Genomic DNA, 26,204 nt, shown 5'->3' on the forward strand with positions numbered 1-26,204 from the left:
CCCCCCCCCCCCCCATTTTCTTAATGGTATGCCTTTAACATTTTACTCATTACCTATTAAAGATTGTCCTTTTAGAAATAGGTATTGGAGCCACTTTGGTAGGTACAAGAGGGAGAGGGAAATAAACTTGCAGCTGATTGTGGTGACTGAATATTTACAAGATTAGACACAGAAAGTGATTCACCCTAAGGTTGTGGTATTTATTTTCATTTTTATGTGAACCTCTGGCTCTGAGTCATTTTTGACTGATAATTCCAGAATCCAGATAGGTTCATACTTCTAAATTTGAAATTCACCTTAGATTCTATTTTGCATATACATAAACTTTCCCCCAGTTGGATAAAGTAAGAAAATGTGTATTTGTGGGAATTTAGGGGACAAGAGTCAGGATAGAACTCAGAAAGAGATGGAGAACACCCAGAGAAGGAGGCCGGAGCGTGGTGCTTTCTGGGATGCATATTTCAGTCTTAGAGTGTCTACTTGAGAGTATCGTTCCTAAACACCTTGTAAGTAAATATTCCTTCATTGATTAATATTGCAGGTAAGAGCAAGTATCCTACCGGAAAAATGCTCCTCTCTTTTTTCTGTTGAAGTCACTCTTTTTATAGGTCCATTTAAAATAAATTTTTATCCTTCTGATCTTTTACTCACAAATTCCTTCAGAATTAATCCTATAAATAAAGACTGAAGTTGGGTCGAAATGGAACAAAACTCAATAATCTCAGCTTTTATACCAACCTGTAAACTAACACATATGGATTGAATTTGATTGCAATAAAATCCTGAATGGAGCAGAATTTCAAATATGGTGCAGACCTTGGCAGCTTTGGACATAGAGAAGAAGAGGGAAATGGGTGCATGTCAAATTGGCTGCAATACGAGAATACGCTGGCATCTTTGTGCCAGTGCCAGGTGGTTTGCTGCTTGCTTCAGATATGACTGTATTACCACCTGGGGGCACCATCATGCCTACCATCTGTCAGGGCAACCTTGGCAGTGTGGCAGGTGCCCCAGCGAGGCTGTGGGCACACAGAGGCAGAGCTGCATTGGCATATTCCATGATGCCGTCCTACCGCTCCTGTTGCTACTGCTCACAAATGGAAATTCTAGGAGGCTTCTGGACACAAGACAGACAGACAGACTACCTTTCCTGTATGATTGACAATGACTAGGATGCTAATAAAAGGGGAGATGGGGAAGGCAGGCAAGTCAGTAGCACCTAGAACTGGTAACATGTCCCCCCTTTAGTGTCCCACTCGTCCCATAATCACCATGATCACAGGCTGCTTCCCGAAGAGATATGTCTTCAGTGATTCCCATCGTACCCGCTTACCTGTGGGGATACCTCCGGACCCCCAGTGAATGCCTGAAACCATAAATAGTACAGAACCATATGTAAACTATGTGTTTTTCCCATAAATACAAACCTATGATCAAATTTAATTTATAAATTAGGCACAATAACAGATAACAATAATTAATAATACAGTAAAACAATTATGACAATATAGTGTTATAAGACTTATGTAAATGTGGTCTCTCAAAATAGGTTATTGTACTGTACTCACCCTTTTTCTTCCTGTGATGATGTGAGATGATACACTGTCCACGTGATGAGATGCAGAGAGGTGAATGAGGTAGCCCTGTCACAGTCATGTGCCGCTTAACCAATGTAGTCAGTCTCTCTCTCGCGCTCTCTCTCTCTCTCTCTCTCTCTCTCTCTCTCTCTCTCTCTCTCTCTCTCTCTCCCCAAACTGGCAGGGGTTTCTTTTTCCTTCTTCACAGTTTCAAGGGTAGGAGAGTCGTTCTTACCTTAGAGCTCAGCAACCTCAGCATGCAACTCTCTCCTTGTTAAGTAGAGAACTTTCACCTGAAGGAAGCCCTTTTCGCCTTCTCTGCGGCTTCTCTGAACTGCCAGCATCACTACTCTTGTGCTTTGGCGTCATTATGAGGCAAAGTAAAGGTGACTTGAACACTAGCGCTGTAATGCTGTGACAGCAGATCTGGTAACCAAGGCGGTTACCAGGAAAGTCACGGGCGAGGTCTACAGCCTGGAGACGCGGGGCAAATGGATGAGCCACGTGCGGGGCCAGACGGGGCTGGACAGAGCGGGACTCGCGAGATTTCATCACTACTCAGCACAGTGTGCAATTTAAAACTTAGGAATCGCTTATTTCTGGAATTTTCCGTATAATATCTTCAGACTGAGGTTCTTAAGCAGAAAAGACACATGCTTTCTCCCCCTACCCTTTGAATAGACAAAATGTAGCACATACTGTTCTGAACGTTGATTTTCTGTCTTCACACAATAAGACTAAAATTTGCATTGAAATAGATTTGAAAGTGATTGTTTTAAATTGTTACCATTACTGGGAACTGATTGACAAGAGGCCATGTAGCATTAGCCTTAGGGGTGGTAATCTCTTTTAGTGAAGACATTTTTGGGGCCCCCCAAAATAACATTGCTTAATATTACAACAGACATGATGGCACTCCCTTAACTGTAGCATATAATCTTCATAATGTCATATTCATTAGAAAGGAATTAATGGCACTTTTTGATGTTAAAAAACTTGGCAGGTTCAACAATTCAGAATGGACCTCTGCTCTGGTCTTCACAAACCCTTCCTTTAATAGCTTATTTTTTACATAGTGTGACTTAGCTCTGTTGCAGGTTTTATATTACTGAACAGTATATATGTTAACATGCAGTAAAGATAGTTATTTGGGAGGATCTATTACTAAATAGCAATTATTAGTGATTTTATTAATGAAGAAATCAGGGTCTGCTCTTTTCTTTAACTTAGATAACTGAAATAACAGAGTTTTACAGAGGATTAAATATAAAGGACTCCTTGAAAACACCCCAAGTCTTAGTCATGAGGCAGCTGCCCAGGGATGACATGGCATTCTCCTGTTATACTGGTGAAATTATACTGATGCAACAAGGGGATTCAGAGATCTCATTTGAACATACACACTGTACTGAAGTTAATACGGGTGTATTTAAGTTCTAGTTTATAATTTTGCATTATGATTTCCTGTGACTTTTTAAGCGCTTGCACTGCAATATTTCCTGACTGAAATTTTATTAGAATTACACTAGTAAAATTAAGAGTGTTTTTAAAATCTGTTTAGTATTTATTGCTCAAAATTCCTCTAAGGTTGAAAAGCAGCATAATGTGAAGCACAACATATGTATGTTACTGACATTACCTTATTTAGTCAGCTATGGATGTTCTGTTTAAATGTTCCCCAATAACAATGTCATCAACCTTCAACATCATCTTATTGATCACCTGCTGTCCACTCAACACCACACTATCCATTTTACTTGCATTGTCCTTTTAAATTTATCCTTATGACAGGCCCCAGAGTATTGATATTATTTTCTGGACCTCAGTCAGCAGGAAAAAAAAAGTGCTCAGAATTCCAGATGCCAGTAGCAGCCCTTCTATATGGTCTCCGCCAGCTGACAGCACAAGCTGTCCACCATGAACACCACCACGGAATTGCTTGACTATTTATGTCACTTCACCCATACAGACTTGGCTAAAGCAACGTGGTTAGAGCTGAGATAGTTCTAAATCTAAAAGTGGAGACCATTATGACTAGTTAATAGATGGGGAGCCACAGAAATGAAATACCCACATGTGGACTGGTAGTCCAACCAAGAGAATAAATGTTCACTGGAAAGGTAAATTACCAAGTTCCTCTGTTTTTCACACAAGAAAGCTGGAGCCCATCTCTAGTCAGCAGACACATAGTTGCATTTTCAGATCGGCCCTGGGCAGTTCCTTCTTCCAGGAGGAAGCCCAGAAGATGAAGCCATTTTCTAACTGCTGGTATTGCCTGGGTGAGAGGCTATAGTGCTACCAGCCCCAGGGAGCCCTCACCTAGGACTGCCTCGTCCTGGAAGAAATAGCCCAAGCTAGACTTGAACCTAGAAAAACTTTGTGTCTCTCCTCTTTACCTCTTCCCACCCAAGAGAAGATCTGTTTAAGCAGGAAAAAATATATCAATATGAGTCTCAAATAACCAGTTGACATTGGTAGTCCTATCTTGGCCACGGTGATGAGTTTTACATGGTAGAATGAAGGCATCAGTACACCTTACATTATGTAGCCAGGCTACCTTTCTTTTCCTACCACCTGCTGCTTTCTGAGTCACTGCTTCTTTGTCCTCCCAAGTTATAGGAACCCAGTGTGCCTTACCCTAGGGATATCTCTACAAGGGGGCTGCTCTTACAATAGTCACCCCTTTATTTGCAGTTTTGCTTCCTGTGGTTTCAGGTTGATTACAAAGCTGAAGAGGCTGGGAAGGAATGCTTCTCCAGGACTGAAAATGATTGAACAAAGAAACTGCTCATTTTAATCACTTATGAAGGCCAGATTTAAAGCATAATCGTACAAATAGCATGCCTATAATTTCTTATTAACTTTTCCAGACTGTGTAGTAAGCACATTTTGGTGACTATAACCACTATAAGAAATACATGGACTATGACTAAAAGAAAACAACACAACTGTTTCAATGTTTTTGAAAAAGAATACTGTTATACCTGTGTTTTATTATAAATAACCAGGTTCTGTCATTTTTATCTTCTTGCCAGCAAATGAAAGACATTGTTTCATAAAGCTTCTAAAATGTACATGAATATTTAATTAAATCATATTTCCTTGAGAAAATAAAGTTCATTCGCATTTATAGCAGACAGTTGTGAGGAGTATATAATTTTCTTAAGACCAGGGTAGCCAGTACCGGTTGCTTGTGGAACAAAACTCCTCAATTTTTAAAACTTCTTTTTAAAAAATAAACATACAATCATAAGTGTTCATTTACTTTAAAAATTCTAAAGATGAAGAAAATTATTGTATATATATTTAAGTCCTTGTATAAATTACAAAACTCAAGTTTATGTTACAGAGTCCCTTCCCCATAGGAAGCATAAAGCACTTTTGTGGTACCTTTCACCAGTAAATATTTGTATCACATTGAATTTGACACACAAAATAAAAGTTGATATTGCATCTGTAAGCCCCAAGTGAACATTCTTCTAAGCTGTCTCTTATGATGAATGAACTTCAAAAGTCATTTGATTGCGACAATTTAACTCAATCCCAGATAAAGATATATAAAAGTAATACATATTGACTTCAGTAGAAATCTGAAAAATCAGTGAATTGCAGACTCTTCTTGCTTGAGGTCAACAAACACCCTTTGGAAGACAACCAAGAGTTGTTTAAGACCAGGACAACAAAATAAAATTATGACAATAATAATTATAATAATAAAAATAACAATAATAAAAATAAAAATAACACCACCAACAATGAGGTAAACTCCCCTTTAAAAAAGGCAATATGTGTTGCCTGGACTGTCAGGAGAGAGTTCGATTGTACCTGACACCCAAATGTTTTTCCAACCAGAGTTCAGCCAGTTGCATGGTTGAGGCAAAAGTGCTTGCCTTGGATCCTAAGCACATCTTATACTGCTTCGGGTCCAAGTTAGGGTCACAATGAACTGGGTGGAAAATATGCACCACTCCTACTTCTTGACTTCGGAAGGGCCTTAAGCCAGAGAGAATAACTTTATTGTAGAGATCTACATCTTCCAGTCCCCAGCCCTGTATTGAGGTATCAAATCCACCTGCACCCAGAAGATCACTTTTATAAATACAGGTGATTCCATATCCATAGTCTCTCCAAAATCCAGTCTTCTTTGAGAAGACAAAGTCATCATCACTGGGAGGCTTTCCCCCATTGGTTACCTTTGGATCATACTGGCTAAAGATGATGGGGTAGTATACCTGTTGTCCCTGAATTGTATTGTCTCTACATCGTTGGAGAAAGTCTCCTCTGAAGATCAAGTCAACATCACAGAATAGCAGCAAAGTATCATTGTCAAACTGGGAAGAAGCCATTTCAAGACCAAGGCCTCTGGAAAACTCTCCCTTCATGGGGATCAGGGTCATTTCTGCTCTCGGGTACTTGTTCTGATAGTCTTTTATCAGCTCAATATGCTTGCTGGAATCTTGGCCAGAATCCCCACTGAAAAGGATGATGACCAGCTTTACGTTCTGCTTTGGGATAAGACAAGTGCTTTCAAAGCTCTCCATGAACCTCAAGAAAATGTCGTACCTTCCAACGAGAGGAACAAGAATGTGTATTTTCTTCTCATTGTGGCCTCCCATTTCTTTGACACCTTGAAAAGAGGATAATATCTTTAAAGAGTTAGATATGAAGGAAAATGACTGAGTGTCTCGGTTAATACTCTCCACAAGACTGTTGACATCTAGCTCTTCAGTTTCTCTGAAGAAAGGCTTGCTGAACAGCTGCTGAAGATAGGCGTGGCGTCTCACTGGCACGGTCAGTTTTCTCCCCTTGTGTCTTTTGTATAAGAGGAGTAAATCCAAAATGTACTCCACGCCATGCATAGGATCAACCCTGCGGTAGCCATACTGGATTTCCTTGAAGTCAATGACGCGACCCCTACTCTTGGCATTCTCATTGATCATCTCCATCACCTGTAGGACGGTGTCATCCAGTGCTGTTCTGAGGATGCTGCTGATGCTCTGTCGAGGAGGCTGATTCTCCGATGCTGAGTAAAGGAGCTTTCCTGTCAGGAACTCCCATTCTATCACCTCATCCCTCTCCCGAGGCTGGAAGTGGTTGAAGGAAGGCATTACCCCCAGCTGCTGATCCTCTTTGCTCACTTCACTGTCGCTGAGCTTGCTCATCAGCGCCCTCTCGCGGTGGAGCTGGATCGTGCGGTAGCGAAGTTCAGAAATTTTGCGGCTCAGCATGTAATTATGAAGCCTGTATTGGTAGGCAGGCCTTTTGTTGGGATGAAGTGTTATGGCTGCGTGGATTTTGCTATTGTGAAGGTCTTGAATATAACCCTTTCGATTGTGTTCATAATTTTCATGGAACAGTTGCTGCATCTGAAAAGCAAAAGGAAGTCAGTACGTTAAATTTTAAAAGAAATAAAGCAATAAACTAAAACGTCAATTAAATATTTAATAAAATTAGTTATATGGTATTTTGGAACAAAATGGCTTGTCAAATTTATATATAAAAATTTAAGATAGTTTTTAATGTCAAATTCATATTATGCTCAAATACTGCAAACTAACCTGTCAATTCATATGCATACTTCCAACTAACCTCTAGTTATATATTTTGAAGTAAAGAATCTTTGTCCCTCTACTCATTCTGAAATCACCCTAAAGTATCAAAGAAAACAAGAATTTAATATGTCCATAACCCTATAATGGATAACTCCGAGGGAGAGGCACAGTGGAGAGAATGGATTTTCTAAAATATGGTGATGGTGATGGTACAACTGAGTTGTGAACCCAATGTCCTGTTGCTTGGAATGACAATATCACCCTCCCAAAGCAGAAGTAAATTTTATTTAGTATCCTGATATACCATTTTTATAGAATAAGTTCTTGGTAAAGTAAGGTGGGACAGAAACTACATCGATCTATGCTACTGATTTAAAGGATCATATCCAAAATTAGACATGCTTGACATCATTATGTACCAGAAAGTCTCTCTGTTAGTCTAGAACAAGCTCACTACTTCAGGTAAATGAGGGAAAGGTAGAATTAGGAGATCACACTTCAAACTGCCTATACCAATCAATAAAGTGTTCTCCATCACACCCGATTAAGATAAGTACTAAAGAAGGAGGTAAAGGAAGAGAAGGAGAAATCTGTGACTATATTAATGAATAAGGAGAAAAGAAATACTGCAAACTTAAGAATACATATCCAATGCAAGTAAAAGTTATCGATCAATCAAATAGACAATACAACCTCCATAAAAAAGAACTCAAGGAATGGAGAAATGAGCTTAAAGAGGATAATAAAACCACTGATAGTTACATTACAAGGAGCATAAAAAGAGATTTGTGGCAAACACAGGAAGAAGAAACTTAAGAAAATTTATCAAAATAATAGAAATATAAAAGAGAGGTTAAAAGTTTGGATATATATATATATATCTCTGTGTGTATGTACATATACATCATATACATATACATATACATATACACAACATATATCTCCATATGTATATTTAACATAGATTTAAAAGTTTGGATACCTATTTAATACTATTAAATATATGCTAAAGGAGATAAAAATATGTATGTAAAATATGTCTGAGGGACATACTATCCTTAAAATAAAAGCAGATATGTGTGTGCAATTAGGCCAAGAGAAAAACAAAATAAAATAAACAAATAGAACCCACTTTGGCTCTAAGTAGTAAAAGAATGAATCTTGTCACAGCATTCTCCACAGCAACATTCAATGTTGAAAAACAGTAGACCCCAATGAAGCAAATTAATGACTCATAATTTTATAATCAATCAAACTGGAGCTCAAGTTATCCCAACCAAGTGAGAGTTCACATTCTATTGCAAAAATAAATAGTTCCTGACATGTAAGAACTTGTGCCAGATCGGTGGGGGTACATTCTTTGACACTCCTCCCATAGAAAGGTGCGGCCTGTGTCCCCTCCTCTTAAATCTGGGTGCCTCTGTGACTACTTTAACTAGCAGACCACAGAAGTGACACTGTGCCAGCTTCCAGATTAGCGACTTCTGCCTTTCGGCACTGTCACTCTGCAGAAGCCAGCTGCTAAGTAAAAAGTCTGAGTTAGTTTCCCTGTTGCTGGCGAGGTCCTTCAGTAAAATGTGCTATAGCAGAATCCTCGTTCCAATCCCAGAGTCAGAGAAGAAGTTGTCAGTATCTCTTTTTAACACATTAAAGAAGTTCCTTTCCAGTTCTGGTTTGCCAAGAGTTTTTTTTATCATGAATGAATTTTAATGTTGAGCAAATGTTTTTTTCTCCACCCATTGAGAAGATTTTTGGATTTTTTTTTTTTCTGTACTGATGATTTGCACTGGTTGATTTTCGAGTATGAAACCACCTTTTATTCCTTTGACTAAACTCATCATGATCCCGATATATTATCCTCTTTACATATGGCTGGAATATATTTACAATGTTTGTTTAGTATATACTGTGAGATATCAACTCTCCCTAATTGGTATAGAGATTCAGTGCATTTCTGGTACAAAACTCATCATAAACAGTTGCTGTTAATATTAACAAGTTGATTCTGAAATTTATATAGAAATGAAAAGTCAAGGATACTCAGAATAATCTTTAAAAAAACATATACTACAAATAAAAAGTTAGTATGATATTGGTACAAGGATAAATAGAACAAAGGACCAAAATAATCCATGAACAAATGTACACATGACTTAGGACTTATCATTTGACTTATAACAAATATGACACTGAAGAATGAAGAAAGGGTGGTCTTTTCAGTAAACAGTACAAGGTCACTTGAATATTCATATGGAAGCTAATAAAAACTGAGCCCCTACATTCCACAATTTTAAAAAATCCATCTCAGATGAATTGTTAATCTATCAAAGGCAAAATAATTCAATTTCTAAAACTTAACATGAGAAAATATCTATATAACTTTTGGTTAGGTGAAGATTTCTTATATATGACACAAGGTACTAATCATAAAAACAGATTGATAAATTAGGCTGCATTAAAATTAAGAATGCCGTTCCTCAAAAACACCATTAAGAGATCATAAAAGGAGCCCAACTGGCATGGCTCAGTGGTTGAGCATTGACCTATGAACCAGAAGGTCACGGTTTGATTCCAGGTGAGGGTACATGCCCAGGTTGTAGGCTCAATCACCATTGGGGGGTGTACAGGAGGCAGCCAATCGATGATTCACTCTCATCATTGATGTCTCTCTCTCTCTCCCCCTTCCTCTCTGAAATAATTATATAAAAAAAGAGAGATCATAAAAGGAAAACTAGACAGTGGGAAAACATTTGGACTAAAACCCAGAATATGTAATGAACCTATACAAATTAGTAAGAAAGAAGGAGAAACCCAATTAAAAATGAGAAAAAAATCTGAATGAGCACTTCATAAAAGATAATATGCAAATACCCAATAAACATACAAATACGTTCCCTAGTTCATTCATCGTTAGAGTAATGCAATTTAAAGTCACAATGAGATAACATTATGGGCTTAAAAGAATGCCTACAACTGAACATACTGATAATGCACTATCAAGATTTGGAACTTTCATATGTGGCCGGTGAGAATGGAACTTGGTTCAACCACTGTGGAGAACTGTATCAACTAAAATGGCCATATACATCCTGAAACTCAGTTATTCTATTCTTAGATATATGTCTGATAAAAGTGCATACATTCATACACCTAAACATCTATAAGAATTTTCATATAACATTATTCAAAATGCCCTCAAGCTGAAAGCAACCCAAATGTACATCAGGAGTAGAATAGATAAATATAATATATTCATTTAATAGAAAACAATATCCATTTAAAAACATGAAACACTATGATTCACAACAATGTGGGCAAATCTCACAAACAAGTGAAAGAAGCCATATGCAAAGAAATACATTTGCTTGATTCTACTTATATGATAGTCAGAAAGAGGTAAAGCTAACCTATGCAGTTAGCTATTAGAATAGTGATCAAAGATCAAGAGAGGGAGCTGGGAGCTACAGAGTGCTGTTACTGTTGATCTAGGTCATCATCATCAAAGGTATGCATTCAATTTGTGAACATTCATCGAACTGTTACTTAAGATGTTTGTCTGTTGTACTCCACTTAATAAAATACTTTATTTTAAAAGTATGAATATACATGCATGTGGAATTAGGTAGATTTTCTGATATGTATGCACATAAATGTGTGTGAATATGTGGGTGGAGAGAGAGAACAAAAAAAAAGTTTTCCTAAAAAAGGTGACCTAAAAGAAATAAGGCCAAGACCATAGCAGATTCTTCATCTTCAGTATTTCATCTGGTTGCTTTTCCATACTCAGATTTTTCAAATCAACATCCTTTGGCTTTGAAGACTAGAACTGTAGATGTTTCGAGAAGGATTTTGGATTTGATTCAAGACTTTGATTTGATTCAGTTTCATCTATTTTTTTTTTCTGAAAACACATGCCAATTGTTATTTGAAACTATGACCTATGTTAAATCAAATTAAATCCATAACTTGCAGTGGGCTGTTATATCTTCATTTTTGTATTATTATTATTTTTACCTGAATTTTAAAAATATTTTACTTTATGTAATTTTCCATATACATTTTTTCTTTCTATGCAAGAAAGTTAAAAAACCCCTTCTGATCACGTATAGTCTACTATTTATACCACCTCTAAAAGGTATTGACTATCTGGAACTATTCTTTCTTAAGGCTTGCTTTACCTTACTAAGAAAAAGGAAACATTGCTCACGGGTAAACTGTTAAACTGCAGACTTATCCAGCTCTTTTAGTGATACTAATATGACTAACGCTGCACAATTTGATAAAGATGACATTTTGTAATAGAACAAATAATGTCTTAGTCTTGAAATGTTTAACTAACTTGCATTACTCATCATTTATAACCCAAGCTGTCTCTATAGTGCTTATCTTTCTAATGTATTCCTTTGTAGAAATATTACAAACAGACCAAGACAAAGATGGGGCAATCCTTAAAAATAACACATTACAGCCCTAGCTGGTTTGGCTCAGTGGATAGAGAGTCAGCCTGCGGACTGAAGGGTCCTGGGTTTGATTCCGGTCAAGGGCTCCATCCCCAATAGGGGGCGTGCAGGAAGCAGCCGATTAATGCTTCTCTCTCATCATTGATGTTTCTATCTCTCTCTCTCCCTCTCCCTTCCTCTCTGAAATCAATAAAAATATATATTTTTAAAAATAACATATTACTACATACTTCAGGAGGTACAGTAATAATGAGAACATCTTGAATTTATGTTACATTTTTCCATTGGGAAGCATACAGCATAAACAAATCTTCTACTTTTATATATACGGGGCTCCAAGCTATACAGGATAGACATGAAAATGTTACAGATGAGAATGTTTAAGGGTCTGGCTATGGAGTCAGCCAGATTTGGATTTGAGTACTGGCTCCACAGCTTCTAATCCACTTCTTAGCCAGTCTGTCTAAATCTCAGTCTCCTTATTCACAAAAGGGAAAATGCCAACTACCTCAATGTATAGTAAAATGTTTCTCAGAAAGAAAATAATATATACAATGCTTAGCATTGTGTGTGGCTCATAGAAAACACTTCCTAAATGATAGCTGTATGAACAATAGTTCAGGGATTTGCCAACCTGCTCCTCAGATTGCTCTTTTTAGCTGGGAGTTTTCAGAGAACGAGGGTGGCACCCTTCGACGGGCTCGCTTCATCATTGTTCACTTCTGGAAATGCCTGGGAAGTTATCATTTGAGCACATACACGCAGTGATTCAATGTACCTAACATGCCATCAAGGCACCTTCTGCTAACAAAAGTCCTCAACATTTTGCTAAAAGAAAGATAACTTATTGTAGAGATTTCAGAAAACCAAGGTTCAAGAGGGCTAAGAGATTTAACTGAAGGTCTAATGAGAATGACATTATGACTAAAGCTAGAATAAGCAGCCAGTTTTGCTGCTAAATTTTGCAAAATATTGTTTTAAAGTGTAAAATTCACTTTTAAAAGTATATTACTTATGTGAAATAATTCAGGACCGCTAATTTAAGTTGGTTTCCTCTCCTTTATAGAATTTTCAAGTGATGTCATGGTACCCTCAGAGCCTTAGCCCGAAAGGGGAAATCCTGTCACAGGAACAAAATCACAGCAGCAATTAACATCAATGTGTCCGGACTGACCCCAGAGCTGTAAGTGCATCCATCACTCAAAATCTCAGCCTCTGGGAAGGAAATGATCTGAGAAGCTATAAACAACTTATTAGAAAAATCCGAAGTGGAAGAATAAATGCCAAAATATAGTTGTATGTTATTAATCTTCTACTAGATTAAACTTCCATTTCCCCTTTAGATTTATTACTAATGAAAACATAGCAGAGGTAATTTCTGGAATGATCACAGCCATGCAAATTAAGGACCTTGAACTCCAGCAATTAAAATCTTAAAAGAAACAGTAAGGGGGCGTTGACTGTAACAAGGCACAAGGCGACTTTTGGAGCAATGCAAAGTTCAAAAAACTAGACTGTGCTACTGGTTGCACACTGTATAATTTTACTTAGGATTATTAAATACTTAGAATTTGTAGAGTGTAAATTATACCTCAAAAAAGGCTAGTTTAAAAAAAGACATAGAAAATGTTAAAAATAAAACATAGCAAACTCCAGCTTTAAAATGGAAGAGAATGGAACAATACGTAGTCACTAAAATATGTGTAGAATTTCCAGAAGTCGATGAGGTTGAGCAGGATCATCTGGAAGCAAGTGGAGACAAAAGGCCAAGCAGAGCAATGTCAGTGGCAAAAGGGTTCAAGAACAGCAGATCTCAAAGTAACCAGGGAAAATACACTGCCTGGCAACGGAGGGCATAAAACTGGTTCTATGTATGTAACTGTGGGAGCAGGAACTAAGCTGACCAGGGCTGGTAGATAAGCCCCTGGTGGAAATGTTTTGCTTCAGAGAAGTAGAAGGGAAGTAGAAGAGAAAGAGCCACTGAAAGCAAAGAATTAAACAGCTAAGCCATGTTTTCATGAGGCAGGTTTAATCTGAGACAGCAGAGAGGACCAATGCCTTTACTTTGTGCAGATTAGCAAGCCCAGAACTGTAACATCTCTGCCCAAATAAATCCATGGTGACAGAAAGAGATGTGACTTGGGTGGTGGGCATACAACGCAATATACAGGTGATGTATCATAGAAATGTATACTTAAAACCTGTATAATCTTATTAACCAACGTCACCCCAATAGATGTGATTAAAAAACAAACCTACGGTGAGGGGCTTTCTTTACAGGGGAAGGTAATGTTTCCAGAGATAAGTACATTTCCTAAAAAGAGGGAAAGAATATAGCACTAACACACAATTTCTATTTAAAAAAACAAAAACTAGATGAAAAACTAGCCTTCATCCCCCATCCCTTCCCTCCAAAAAAAACCCCCCCAAAAACAAAAACCCATAGCTGTGGAACTGAGGAAAACATTAAGCAACTATTTTATAATACACTAGAGACCCGGTGCACGAATTTGTGCATGGGTGGGGTCCCTCAGCCTGGCCAGCGATTGGGGCCGATTTGGCGTGGGGGGGGAGGGGGCAGGTGGTTGAGGGGAGGGGCCGTGGGAGGTTGGCCGGCCAGCACCCCACCCCCATCAGGGCCCATTGAAGGGGCCGGCCGTGGGTAGGGACTGTGGGAGGTTGTGGGAGGGACCGCAGGAAGTTGGCCAGGTGGGGAGGGACAGCCGGAGGTTGGCTGGCCGGCAGTGGGTAGGGACCGCAGGAGGTTGGCCGGCTGCAGGAGATTAGCTGTGGGAGCGCACTGACCACCAGGGTCAGCTCCTGCATTGAGTATCTGCCCCCTGGTGGTCAGTGGGTGTCATAGCAACCGTAGACCGGTCGTTTGGTCACTTAGGCTTTCATATCCTAATATATAAAAAGCCAGGGGCCGTCATGACCTAAACGACCGGATGGACAACCGAACACCAGCTAGGGTCCCGGCTGGCACGGTGGGAGTCATCCTGGGTCCTGGCCATCGTGGCGGGAGTCAGTCCTGGGTCCCAGCTGATGTGGAGGGAGTCAGTCCTGGGTCCCAGCTGGTGTGGAGGGAGTCAGTCCTGGGTCCTGGTTGGCGCGGTGGTGACAGGGAGCTCTGGACCCCAGGTTTGAAGGCTGGCCACGCCCCCGATCGCAGGAGACCCAGAGTTCCCCTGCGCCCCGGCCGGGGCCCAGAGCTCCCTTCCCCACCACTCCCAGGCGGGAGGGAGCTCTGAGCCCTGGCTGGGGAGTGGCGGTGACAGGGAGCTCTGGACCCTGGGGAACTGGAGCCATGCTGTGATCAGACTGGCCTCTGGGTCCCATCCCCTGCCCCCTGCCTGCAGGCTCTGGGGAACCAGAGTCATACTGCGATCTGGGAATCTTGGTTTCTACCCCCGGCCCGCAGGCTCCAGGGAATTGGAGCCATGCTGCGATGGGACTGGACCCTACCCGAGGGGTCCCGGATTGTGAGAGCGTGCAGGCTGGGCTGAGAGACGCCCCCCGGAGTGCATGAATTTTCATGCAGTAGGTCTCTAGTATATAGATAAGAAGCATTTTCTTCTACCTTTGAAAACAACAGAAAAGAAATATAAGACCTCAAGGATGTGATGGTAAGATGTAATGCTAACTCACAGAACTAAGTAGTAAAGAAAGAATAAAAAATAAACTACCACAGATATGAAAAACAAAACAGAAGAAAAAATAGACACTGTGGAAAGCTCAGATAGAAAAAAATGAAAATTAGGAAAGCTAAAAATTGGAATAGAAATAAAGAGTACAGGATGAAAGTAATCCTAAAATATGGACTATAGAGCTTCATGCATGCAACATAGGTAACTTTGGGAAATGTTATATGGTATACTGAAACAAGCATATTTTAAAGGAAAAACATGCAAAAGTGTAGATTTAAAGAAAATAGTACAACAGATTAGAGAAACAATTCAGGACTTCGAAGAGCATCTGGTATGTAGTAACTGCTATTTGAATTGTAAGAGTTAGCTATTATTATTATTGTAGTTGTTATTTGTTTTTACTATTATTATTAGTGTAGGAATTGCCTGAATGTGCAAATAAAAATGATCATGATGAAGTTTTCCTCAGAAAATAATTGGAATATGCTCAATATAGTCATCATTTGACGTCAGGTCATCAATTAAAGACTAAAACACTGAATTGACATCATTGCTATCTCTGCTCAAATGAAGAGAAAATAAGAGGCCAAGCCATGATTGGAAAGCTATTTGCAAATATCTTTCACAATTGCTTAATTTTTTTTTTGTTAAGGAGAATATTTCATTCATTTATTTGTGTAAAGGAGCTGTTTCAATTTAGTGCAAGTTATTCTGTTCCCATTAATTTACTCATTTTTCCTCAAAAGAAAGAACGCCCTAACTTAAAAAATTCTCTTTGAATCTCTTCCTGTGTATGAGATTCAGAAAGATTTGAGAAAAGGAGGGATTCTTGTTCTATGGCGTACAGACTGTAAATGTGAATAATTAATGAAGGTAAACAAGAAAATAAATCATTAGAGAGGTATAAAATATAATGGTGCATTTGTACCTCTGGGTTAGTTAATTTGTCTTACAAATATTTAATCTCATTTCATTCTCTATGATTTAGTTATGCATTATTACATAACTACATGAAGAGTTTATTGCCCTAAATGCAAATGCCAAATGATCTTTTTTCTTTAAAATCAGTATTTATATAATGGTTCTAAGCAAAATAGTGAATTTTAAAATTAAAACTATTAGTCTTCCTCAATTCTTGTCTTCAAATATTAATAGTAAAGTTTGTAAGGTGTGTCTGGTGATAATGACACAATTAAAACAGTATCTAATATAAATATTAAAGAGAAATACACTTATATCATTCCACAATTATAGAGAGAATAAAAATGTCAAAGGGTATAGCTTGGATAATTTGTCACATAAAATTGAAAGCATTATTTTGCTACTGAGATTTAGAAATATAATAGCACCTTGGAAATGGCCAGATCTAATACAGAAATTATACTTTAAAAATTTACTGTACAGCATGTAATAAAATTGTGTGGAACTAAATACATGTATGTGTGCATATACACACATATTCGTACAAGTGAAACTGAGGAAATATGAATGAGACCAGGTGAATATATCAATGTCAATATCCTGACTGTGATATTTAAGTACTCTTTTTAAAAAATATATATTTTATTAAATTTTTACAGATAGAAGGGAGAGAAATAGAGAGTTAGAAACATCGATAAGAGAGAAACATCAATCAGCTGCCTCCTGCACACCTTCTACTGGGGATGTGCCCGCAACCAAGGTACATGCCCTTGACCGGAATCGAACCTGGGACCCTTCAGTCCGCAGGCCAATGCTCTATCCACTGAACCAAACCAGTCAGGTCTTTAAGTACTGTTTTGCAAGATTTTGCCATTGGGGGAAACTAGATAAGGGGTACATGGAATGTTTTTGCATTACTTTTTCACAACTGCATGTGAATCAATAATTATCTAAAAATAAAAATTGAATTAAAATTATATGCAGAAAATTTAAAAATAAAATACTTCGTCTTTTTTTTTTTTTAAAGAAATCACCTCAAAGTATACTTAAAAGCATCAGGTATTGAAAACTTGTAGTCCAAGGACTGTAGGTGTGATTTTAATTTTTTTTTGTAACCACAGGGCTTTGAATAATTTGAGTTTGAAAAATGAAAAGTGAGGATTGTATTGTCTAGTTAGTTTCAGTCCCATAAACTTCATGTTTGTTTTATGAATTTTAGTTGCATGGGGACATTTATGTTCTTGGATATCTTTTTAAAGTAAATCAAAAATCTTTTTCAATGTCTTCCTTTTGAAATCTTGCCATGTGCTACAACAGAGATGAGCCTTGAGGACATTACACTAAGTGAAATAAGCCTGCCACAAAAAGACAACTACTGTATGATTCCACTTCTCTGAAACAGGGAAACTCAGCCCTGCTGGCATGGCTCATTGGTTGAGAGTCAAACTATGAACCAGGAGGTCACAGTTTGTTTCCTAGTCAGGGCACATGCCCGGGTTGTGAGCTTGATTCCCAGTGTGGGGCGTGCAGGAGGCGGCCAATCAATGATACCCTTTCATCATTGATATTTCTAAGTCTCTCTTCTCTCCTCTCTGAAATAAACACAATATTTTAAAAATATATAAATAAGTAAAGTACAGAAACTCATATAAACAGAAAGTAGAATGGTAGTTTCCAGAAGCTGGGGGATAGGGGAATGGAGAGTTATTTAATGGGCACAGACTTTAGTTTTGCAAGATGAAAAACAAGTTCTAGAGATCTGTTGCACAACATAGTGAATATAGCTGACAATACTGAACTATATACTTAAAAATTATTAAGATGGTGAAAAAAAATCACTTTCTTTTTATTTCACATGGTCCTCGCCCAAATAGGAATACAAATCACAGTCTGGCCAATTAATATATTTTGTTATAAAATTTAATCTGGGTTAGCTTCCTTCATGGGCAAGATCTCCCTCATGGTAGCAATAAATGGTTCCCTTTGCTGGTTCACATGTTGCACATTGTAATCCCACAGAAAGAAAAGCAAACCTTGCCACCCAAACCGGGCAGAGAAGTGGCATGAGACAGTGCTGGGGAGAGCACTGAGCTCGGACTTTCTGGTGACCTAGGAAAGTAGTCCCTCTTCTGTTTCAGGTAGATTAGTTGTGGCTCTGTCACTTGTGACCAAAGGAATCCTGTTGAAAACGATCTGATAAACTGCGATGCTTTAATTTCAGTCGTCCACTAATGATCTTTATGATGTGCTGTTGTTTGGTTAGCTAGTTCAGTCTTGGTTGGAATCCAGTCTCACATGGGCGATCAGTACCATTATAACTGGTACTTTTCTTCCTACTACATTGCATTTTGATAGTTACTTTAGTTAAAAAAAAATCTGTCAGACAACACAGAAAAAGCTCCCGGATTTTATAGTGTATGATCAAGTGTTCTCAACAGTATACTCTCTACAGTTTACAAATACTTTCAGGTAACATAAAATAATCACGTGACTCGGGTTTCCCAGCAGGGTATGTGTTGGACAAATGCTATCTAGAGCAAATATCAAAGAGATTTAAAGTCAGAAAGAAATTACTAAGCTTATCAGATTTCAGTTTATAATGTTATATAGCACATAGTACATAATCACTTTTAGTTAAATAAACCCATATACCTTAATTTAAATTACCTAGTGAGAATTAAAAAACCCTTATAAAAAACTACTAATGATAATTGAACGTGACTGCTCATCAATTTGCCTGATAGAAGGGCATTCAGGCAATGGTCACATAGATGTATCCTGATCTATAGTTAGGATAATACTGGATGATTGTCGAAACCTACTCAATTCACTTCCCTTGTAGATATTTTTGGTAAACTGTTCAGTAAATTTTCGCATTCACTATTTCCTTAAACTTTTTTTCTACTCATAATTTATTGTAGGGAAGAGGCAAAGAAGAATTTAAAGAGCTTGTCAAGTTGCCACTTTGCAAGCAGCACACATCTTTTTTCATGTAATACCGATATAATTTACCCCTCACTGGTGGTTTAATTTATCACACCATAACTAATAACAAACAGTGGGAAGGAGAGAGGTATCACTTCCAAACTAGGCTTTCAAGATGTTTGCAAAACAAAATGTAAAGGTTGCCATACAAGTTTGTAAGACTTAATGAACACACTGTATCAACTGGAGGGAATGTATGGACTGTATGATGGCACTGATCATGCATAAAATTACACCTCACTTTCCACATGAAAAAAAGAGAAAATAATTTGCTTTTTAATTCATGGGTTGTATTCCAGTTATGAAACATTTCAAATCCCAAGTAGATTCCTATGTAACTAAAGGCGCTAACGCTAAAGTAAAATATTTCCTTGGTTGTTGTTGCAACTGATTTTTTTATTTCTGTTCTCCCACAATTCCAGCAACCAGCCATTTTACCTCATGAAAACTCATGAGCTTATCTAATTCTGCATAAACATCATGTCATTCACTAGCAGGTCTAAGAATGGGGCAGGATAAACATGGACGAGGATAAACATGATATTTTCTATAAAGAATGACATATACTCCTGTGATTATGGACTTTGACTACATAGCAATTTGCAGTGATCCTCATGAATGTTCCTATAGTAACCTTCAGGGCAATTTGGAATGCTGTTTGTAAGAAGCTAATGTTTGTTAACCTTCCAACAAAAAGAAGAAGGGCCATTACACAGTGTTCAATGTTAATTGGCTTATGTTCAGTTTCTTAGGTCAGTAGATCTAAGTTCAAATATATTCTGACCAAACCATCACTGCTCGAATCCTCCCAAACATTTGGGCTACCTGATTCACTCATTTAAAAATATTCACTGAGTTTCTAAAATGTGTCAGTTGCTACAGCAATTTTTAAAAGAAACATAGTCCCTGCCCTCCTGGAGCTAACTGTCTGGTGTGGGAGACAAGCGCTAATTACACAAACTCATAGACAGCTGTGTAACTTGGACAAGTGCTCATTGCACTAATTGTACCATATTGTACTTGCTGCTTTATTTGACCACATGCTTTTCTAGATGGCCTGTTTCCTGAGGGTAGCTTTGGCCTGATACCTAATAAAATATTTATGCTTAATTTTTAATGAACAGATGCCCCCCAAAACTAGTTGTTAATCAAAGAGAGGTCAAAACATGTTCTGAAAGAATTTTAATTCCCCAATGAAAAATTCTCAGCATTCCATATTATTTCCCAGGTTTCTAAATGTTTCTTTAGATCAAAAAGTAAAATGTAATCAAAGACTTCATACATTTGCATTATACACGATTTGGCACATACCATGCCGCTTGCACACCTTCCTGAAGCAGTGCCTGTAGCGCCTCACAGTCCAGTACTGTGGTGCCATGACTGAAGGCGGCCCTACAATTGCCAGCTATAATGGATGTAATCATCCAAGCAGGGAGACAGGTGGAGAACACCCACCACCATTCCCGCTTTGTGCAACTGGAATGTGAAATGACTGTAGGAGTCTAAAAGGATTCTCATGAAGGCTAGACTGTGTCACCTTAATATTTCTGCACAAATAAACGGAGTGTTGCTGAGAGATCACAGTAAATGAGAATGAAAGAAGGCCTTTGCCACCTGCTTCTCCCATTCAAGGAACAGGACATAACGAAGGCTTATGTAGGAATTGTTAAAGTGGTGTGGAGGTAGGCCTGGCTTCTGGGGACGTTTCAATTACTTAAGGAGAGAAAGAGAAACCAACCTCTCCTGCATGCTCCTCTGTCATTCTTCCAGCTTGTGCTCATGCATGTCTATTTTGGGTCAAATCTTGGCTCTGGAGTCACAGGCCTGGTTTTGGGATCTGTTCTTCCATTCCCGGTCTGACCTCGGGCAAGTTACGACTTCTGGGAAAATAACTCATGGACTGCTCTCTGCACTCTATGAAACATGCTTAAAATAATGTCTGGCATAGATTAAGTACTCAATAGGTATCTCTATCATCATTATCTAGTAAGCTTTAGATGGCAAAATTTCTTGCAGAGACCTCCCTGTTATATGCTAATACCTAATATAGCAGGATACTAGTAAGTAACCTTTATAATAAAGTTTAAAGATTTTAAGATTGTAAATCACTTGCCTGTGAGGAAGAACTTGTACTTTTAGATCACATCAGGTAAAATCTAGTGGTCTACCAATGGGTGGCCAAGATGTCCTTAAGATTGCCTTCAACTTGACTAAACTTCAGACAGAATTCTTCCTGACTATAGGCCCTGACCTCCCTTTTTAAATAGCATTTACTTTAGAAAGCTTGTAATTATAAATTCACCCTCTGCCTCTTTGAGATGTAAATCTTCTTCCAGCCTCTTTTCAGTATTACAACATAGGAATGTCTTTCTCAAAGACCCTGGGGCCATCTCCTTCAAATGTAATCAAGAAAGATAGAGGCCTTGTCTCCCAGCCTCTCTGAGAGGGTAGGAGTCTAACTTCCACAGACAGAGATTAGCAAACACAGAGGATCTAATCACATTGACGAAAGTTCCTACAGAAGTCCTCAAGTCCTTTGTCACTAGCTCACCCCTAAGACTACTTACAAACACTCCGCCTTTCGTTTCAGCAGTAGCTGAGTTTAATCTCTCTCCCCTATTGCAATAGTCTTGAATAAGGTCTTCCTTCCCTGTTTCACTCTGCCCTGTGTCATTTTTCTTTCACGTGGGTCACATGAGCTACAGTGTTCAGATCCCACAATCCACTCTTTGCTCTCATTAACTTAATAAAGAAAAGAAAGAAAAAGAAAAGAAAAGAAAGGCCCAAATTAAGATCCTACTCCTTATGGTGTAATCAAGGAAATAAGTAGTGCTTCCTTCCAGCTGATTTTATTAACATTAAAGTTTTATGATAAATTATGAAGATCCCTAGAGCTAAACACCCAATTAAAATAACATAAGCATGGCAAGATGTCTATTATAATGTTTTTCTTGGAAGAAAAATCCTAATTATAGTGCTGTAGACTTCTGCATGGCACTGCACTGCTGTGGGGATGGATGGGGATCACAGCTCTAATTAAGAGGTAGGTGTTTCCAAGATGGTGCTAAACTAAAAATAAGTGAAGCCTACTCTTTAAAAGTCAAGTTTTCTGGGAATGCAAACACAATTACTTAAGTCATTTTAACTTTATAATTATACTTATATTTCCTTACTGGAGACTTTGTTTCTCACATATAACTTTGCACAATCGATTTAAAAGATAATTTATACAGCAGTGGGCAAAAGTAGGCCTACAGTTGTGAGTACACGAAATAGTTAATAAAGCTATTTTTATAGTCATGACCTGAGTGCCTCCTCCCATACTGAACAAATGTAGACCCACCTTTGCCCACCCCAATCATTTCATGAGACTCAGTAAGTTTCCCAGTGCACTCATTAGCTTTGTAAAAGAGTGAAGGATAATGGATTTCAAGTTTGCCTGGTTATCTTTCAAAATGGGTTAAAAGAAGTGTGTGTGTTTTTAAATTCTGTCCAAGCAGAAAAAAAATAAAATAAATGACTTATTGTTTAATCCTAAAAGCAAAGATAGAATTCAAAGGAGAAAATGGATGACATCTGAGGGCTACAATTATGATTAGTATAATCAATGGGTTAAAAAACTATTTTATAAACAAACAAAACTATACATTCCAAATCACACTAGCTTTTGGATTTGTTTTCGTGGTTTTATTTTCAACACTACTGCTCCCAATATTAAAGGGCATTTTAAATTTATTTTACATAATGTTTACAGGGTTATTTTTTTAGACACATCACTTAAAATCTTCACATGAATATTATGTCTCATTATATTTCATAGGGCTAATGTCAGTGGCATATTCATTGTGAAAATATTTCACAAAAAGACAAATGACTTGGAATTAAAATTTAATATATGGGTTATAGGACAATTAGGTATTCATAAAAAATTCAGATCCATACCTATCTCAAATCTTGTACTAAATACATTATAGTACATAATATATACTGTATCTCAGCTATATTAAAGATTTAAATCTTACTGTAACCACCCCCTACAAAAAGAAAATGATGCTGTAAGAGAATGGGAAGAAACTATAGGTAAATATTGCCATCTTCTAAACATGTGGAGATGTCCATTTTAAGCAAAAACAAAAATATTAACAAAAATTACAAATGAAAAAAATAATAGATTTTATAGTACCCTAACATTATAAAATTTCCACATCAAAATAACCATAAATAAAACTAAAAAGCAAACATTAAATTGGGAAAGTGATTTTTGCAATAATGTGCCGGGAGCCGGTCCATCCTTGCTGCTTGACACAGTCGCTGCAGGAAAGAAACATCTGCACAGCATATGTTTCAAGGGACCTGGCATATATAGCATATTGTTCTTAATATGTTTGCTCTCTTTAGCGCCATGTGTTTTAACCAAGGTCACCTCTCCGAGAAAGGTTGTTTTCCCAGGTAGGGATTTTCCCCTGAGGTTAGGGAGGGGATACAACCCCTTAATTAAGTGTCAGGCGGGTAGTTAAGCTACATAATCTTTACTCCCTGGAATGGAGATAAGAAACGCCCTAACCTTTGTAATAGAAATTGACAGGATTAAAATCGGCTGGTATAAATACGGATGTAACAAGACAATAAACATCAGATCCTGATCAGTTCCTAACCAGAACTCCGACCAGAACTTTGGCTGGAGATCCTGGCTAGAGGTCCTGACTAGGCTGCTGATCAACTGAAGGCTGTCTTCGTGTCATTCCTTCTTCGCCGACTCCGTCCACACCTTTGGGGACCCCTGGACCCGCTGGGATTGGACCCCAGCAATAATGAATGATGCCATGTCAAGAGTTGTTATCCTTAATATATCATTAATCTATTATTGCTCTCCTTTAACCCTCGTCATCAATTCCAATCTATTTTACCTCCTATCTCTTGAGTCTTGACTCTCTTCTTTATATCTTTAGGGCAGCCACTCTGGTCCGGTGCAAGCTACCAAGAACCTTCTCTGAATTTCTGCTATAGTCAGCTGTCTGACCGTGTCTCAATTAGCCACTCTGCAGTTTTTCACGATACAACAAGAGTCATCTTTCCAAAACCCAAATAGGTCATGCGACATCCAATGCTGTCAGAATAATAATGCTCTTAGAATAATGCCTTCCTCTCCAGCTTCCTCTCTGACCTCTCTTGCTCTATCTTCCAGCCCTAAGGTATCCTCTCTCCTTAGTGCCTTTGCATATGCCTTCTCCTTTACTTAGAAATTTCTCCCATCTTTCAATCCCATCTCTTCTGCTGTTTATCTATTCCTCAGCTTCCACGCCACTGTCTCATGGATACTTTCTCTGACTAGATCAGGACTGGTGTGTTTTCTCCTGTCACTAAATATCATTCTTCCTCACTGTTTAACCCGGTTTTAACTTTACATTTATCTGTTCATCTAAACACATCTGTCTCCCCATCAAATCTGGGAGTTTTCTGAAGGCGTGTCCTCTTTTCACTCTATCTCCAGGGCCAGACATGCTGAAGTGAGGCAGGGCCAGGGCTGTCTGGTGATGGGAGCCTTGATGCACATCACACATCTATGAGCAGATTCCAGATTTTCATAAAAGAGAATTAGAGATCCACTTGAATAAATCTGGTCCTTATGTCCTTGCTTTAAAGTTTCTATCAGCACAGTGTTATATTGGAAGGGGAGGGGACTGACTAACCCATATACATACTAAAACAAAGAAACAAGTATACTTTCTTCTTCCTAGTTCTCTAACTAGTACAACTGTTTTTATTCCTGATATAGAAGCATGACTCAGACTCCTCCCTACTTCCTTTTCCCAGTGTTCCTGTCAACAAATTGTGTGTTTTTTAGAATGCTCTCTCATTATCCTTTTGTTTTCTCCCCCTCTTCCTGCACTTTTGCACCCTGACTCAAGTCTGAATTATTGAAAAAGCCTCCACCACAGGATTCAAATATTAGTGCTCTAAAGAAGCCATCATTTGTAGATACAAATGAAATACAAATGGATGATTGGGGACCTGCTGAATCAGAGGTGCAGGAGGAAAACAGGAAGGCGTATTAACAGAAGTCCATTTCCCTTCTATCAGAGCAGCTCTATTTTAAGCTATTATGTATTAGGTTTCAAAGTAATAGTTCAAGAAAAATTTCTGCAGAAGGGAAAAAATGCTTGAAAATAACTGTTTTCAATTAACTGAGGTTGCCCTTTCTGCACCATCATGACAATCCAAATGCTCCTGACCCTTCTAAATCCAGCTACATTCCTACCACGGAGAGGCACCTTCTACCATTTCCAGGACAGCCTGACTCTTCTTTGCAAGATATCACAGAGCTCACTATGTCACATAGTTTGATGATTACTGTAATACTTGGCTTTCTAGTTTATTATTTTACCAATTATGGGGCTGTTTGTTTAGTTATTTAATTATTTTCACCCTCCCCTATCCACAGTTAGATTTTTAAGTTTATTTTGGCAAAGATACAACCTAACAGATTCTTCATTTAGCTCACAATCACTAGTGTTGGGATAATTAAGGATGGCAAAATCTGACTAAATGATCATGATTTTAATGAGGAAGAAATATGCTGTCCTAGGAAAAGCAAATAGATTTTTCTTAGAGCAGAATTTAGAACAAATGGGGGCAGCTCTTTTGGGACCCAAAGTTGAGAAAGTTCAGAAGTTGAAGGGAAAGTACCATGATCAGTTGGGAGTAAGTCTCATGGGCCTGGCATTTGTCATTTGAGCAAGGAAAGGAGATGTTAGGGCACCCTCTTTCTGCTTAAATATCTTCTTGTCCAAACAAACAGTTCCCATGTATGTTTATGTAAGTTAGATAAAAAGGAGGAAAAATTAACCAAGCATAAAGTATACTTTATAACAAATACTTTGTTTTTCTATTAAATAAAATCATGTATCACCCTAATAGCTTTATTCTATTCTTCTCACATATAATTTTTTTTTATAATAAGAACCAACTCAGCTATTACCTTTGTCTTCCACGTGTTTGCTTTCCATATAATCTTTCTTTAAACTTCGTGGCGTGTTTTTTCTAGGAGGGCAGGGCTGGGCA

At 38.1% G+C, this 26,204-nt stretch overlaps 1 protein-coding gene across 1 annotated transcript in view; it reads right to left on the reverse strand.

Annotated features, from left to right (window-relative positions):
• Positions 1-4,451: 4,451 nt before the first annotated feature.
• The window catches only part of CHSY3 (chondroitin sulfate synthase 3), a 240,446-nt gene continuing 218,693 nt past the window's right edge, over positions 4,452-26,204 (reverse strand). Inside the window, exon 3 of the mRNA XM_070415060.1 lies at positions 4,452-6,943. Coding sequence (XP_070271161.1) covers positions 5,381-6,943 — 1,563 coding nt within the window. The 3' untranslated portion in view covers positions 4,452-5,380. The remainder of the gene's footprint in view (positions 6,944-26,204) is intronic.

Source organism: Myotis yumanensis, unplaced genomic scaffold (genome assembly GCF_028538775.1).
Source record: "Myotis yumanensis isolate MYYU_CA2020_CCGP unplaced genomic scaffold, mMyoYum1.0.hap1 SCAF_5, whole genome shotgun sequence".
Taxonomy (NCBI): domain Eukaryota; kingdom Metazoa; phylum Chordata; class Mammalia; order Chiroptera; family Vespertilionidae; genus Myotis; species Myotis yumanensis.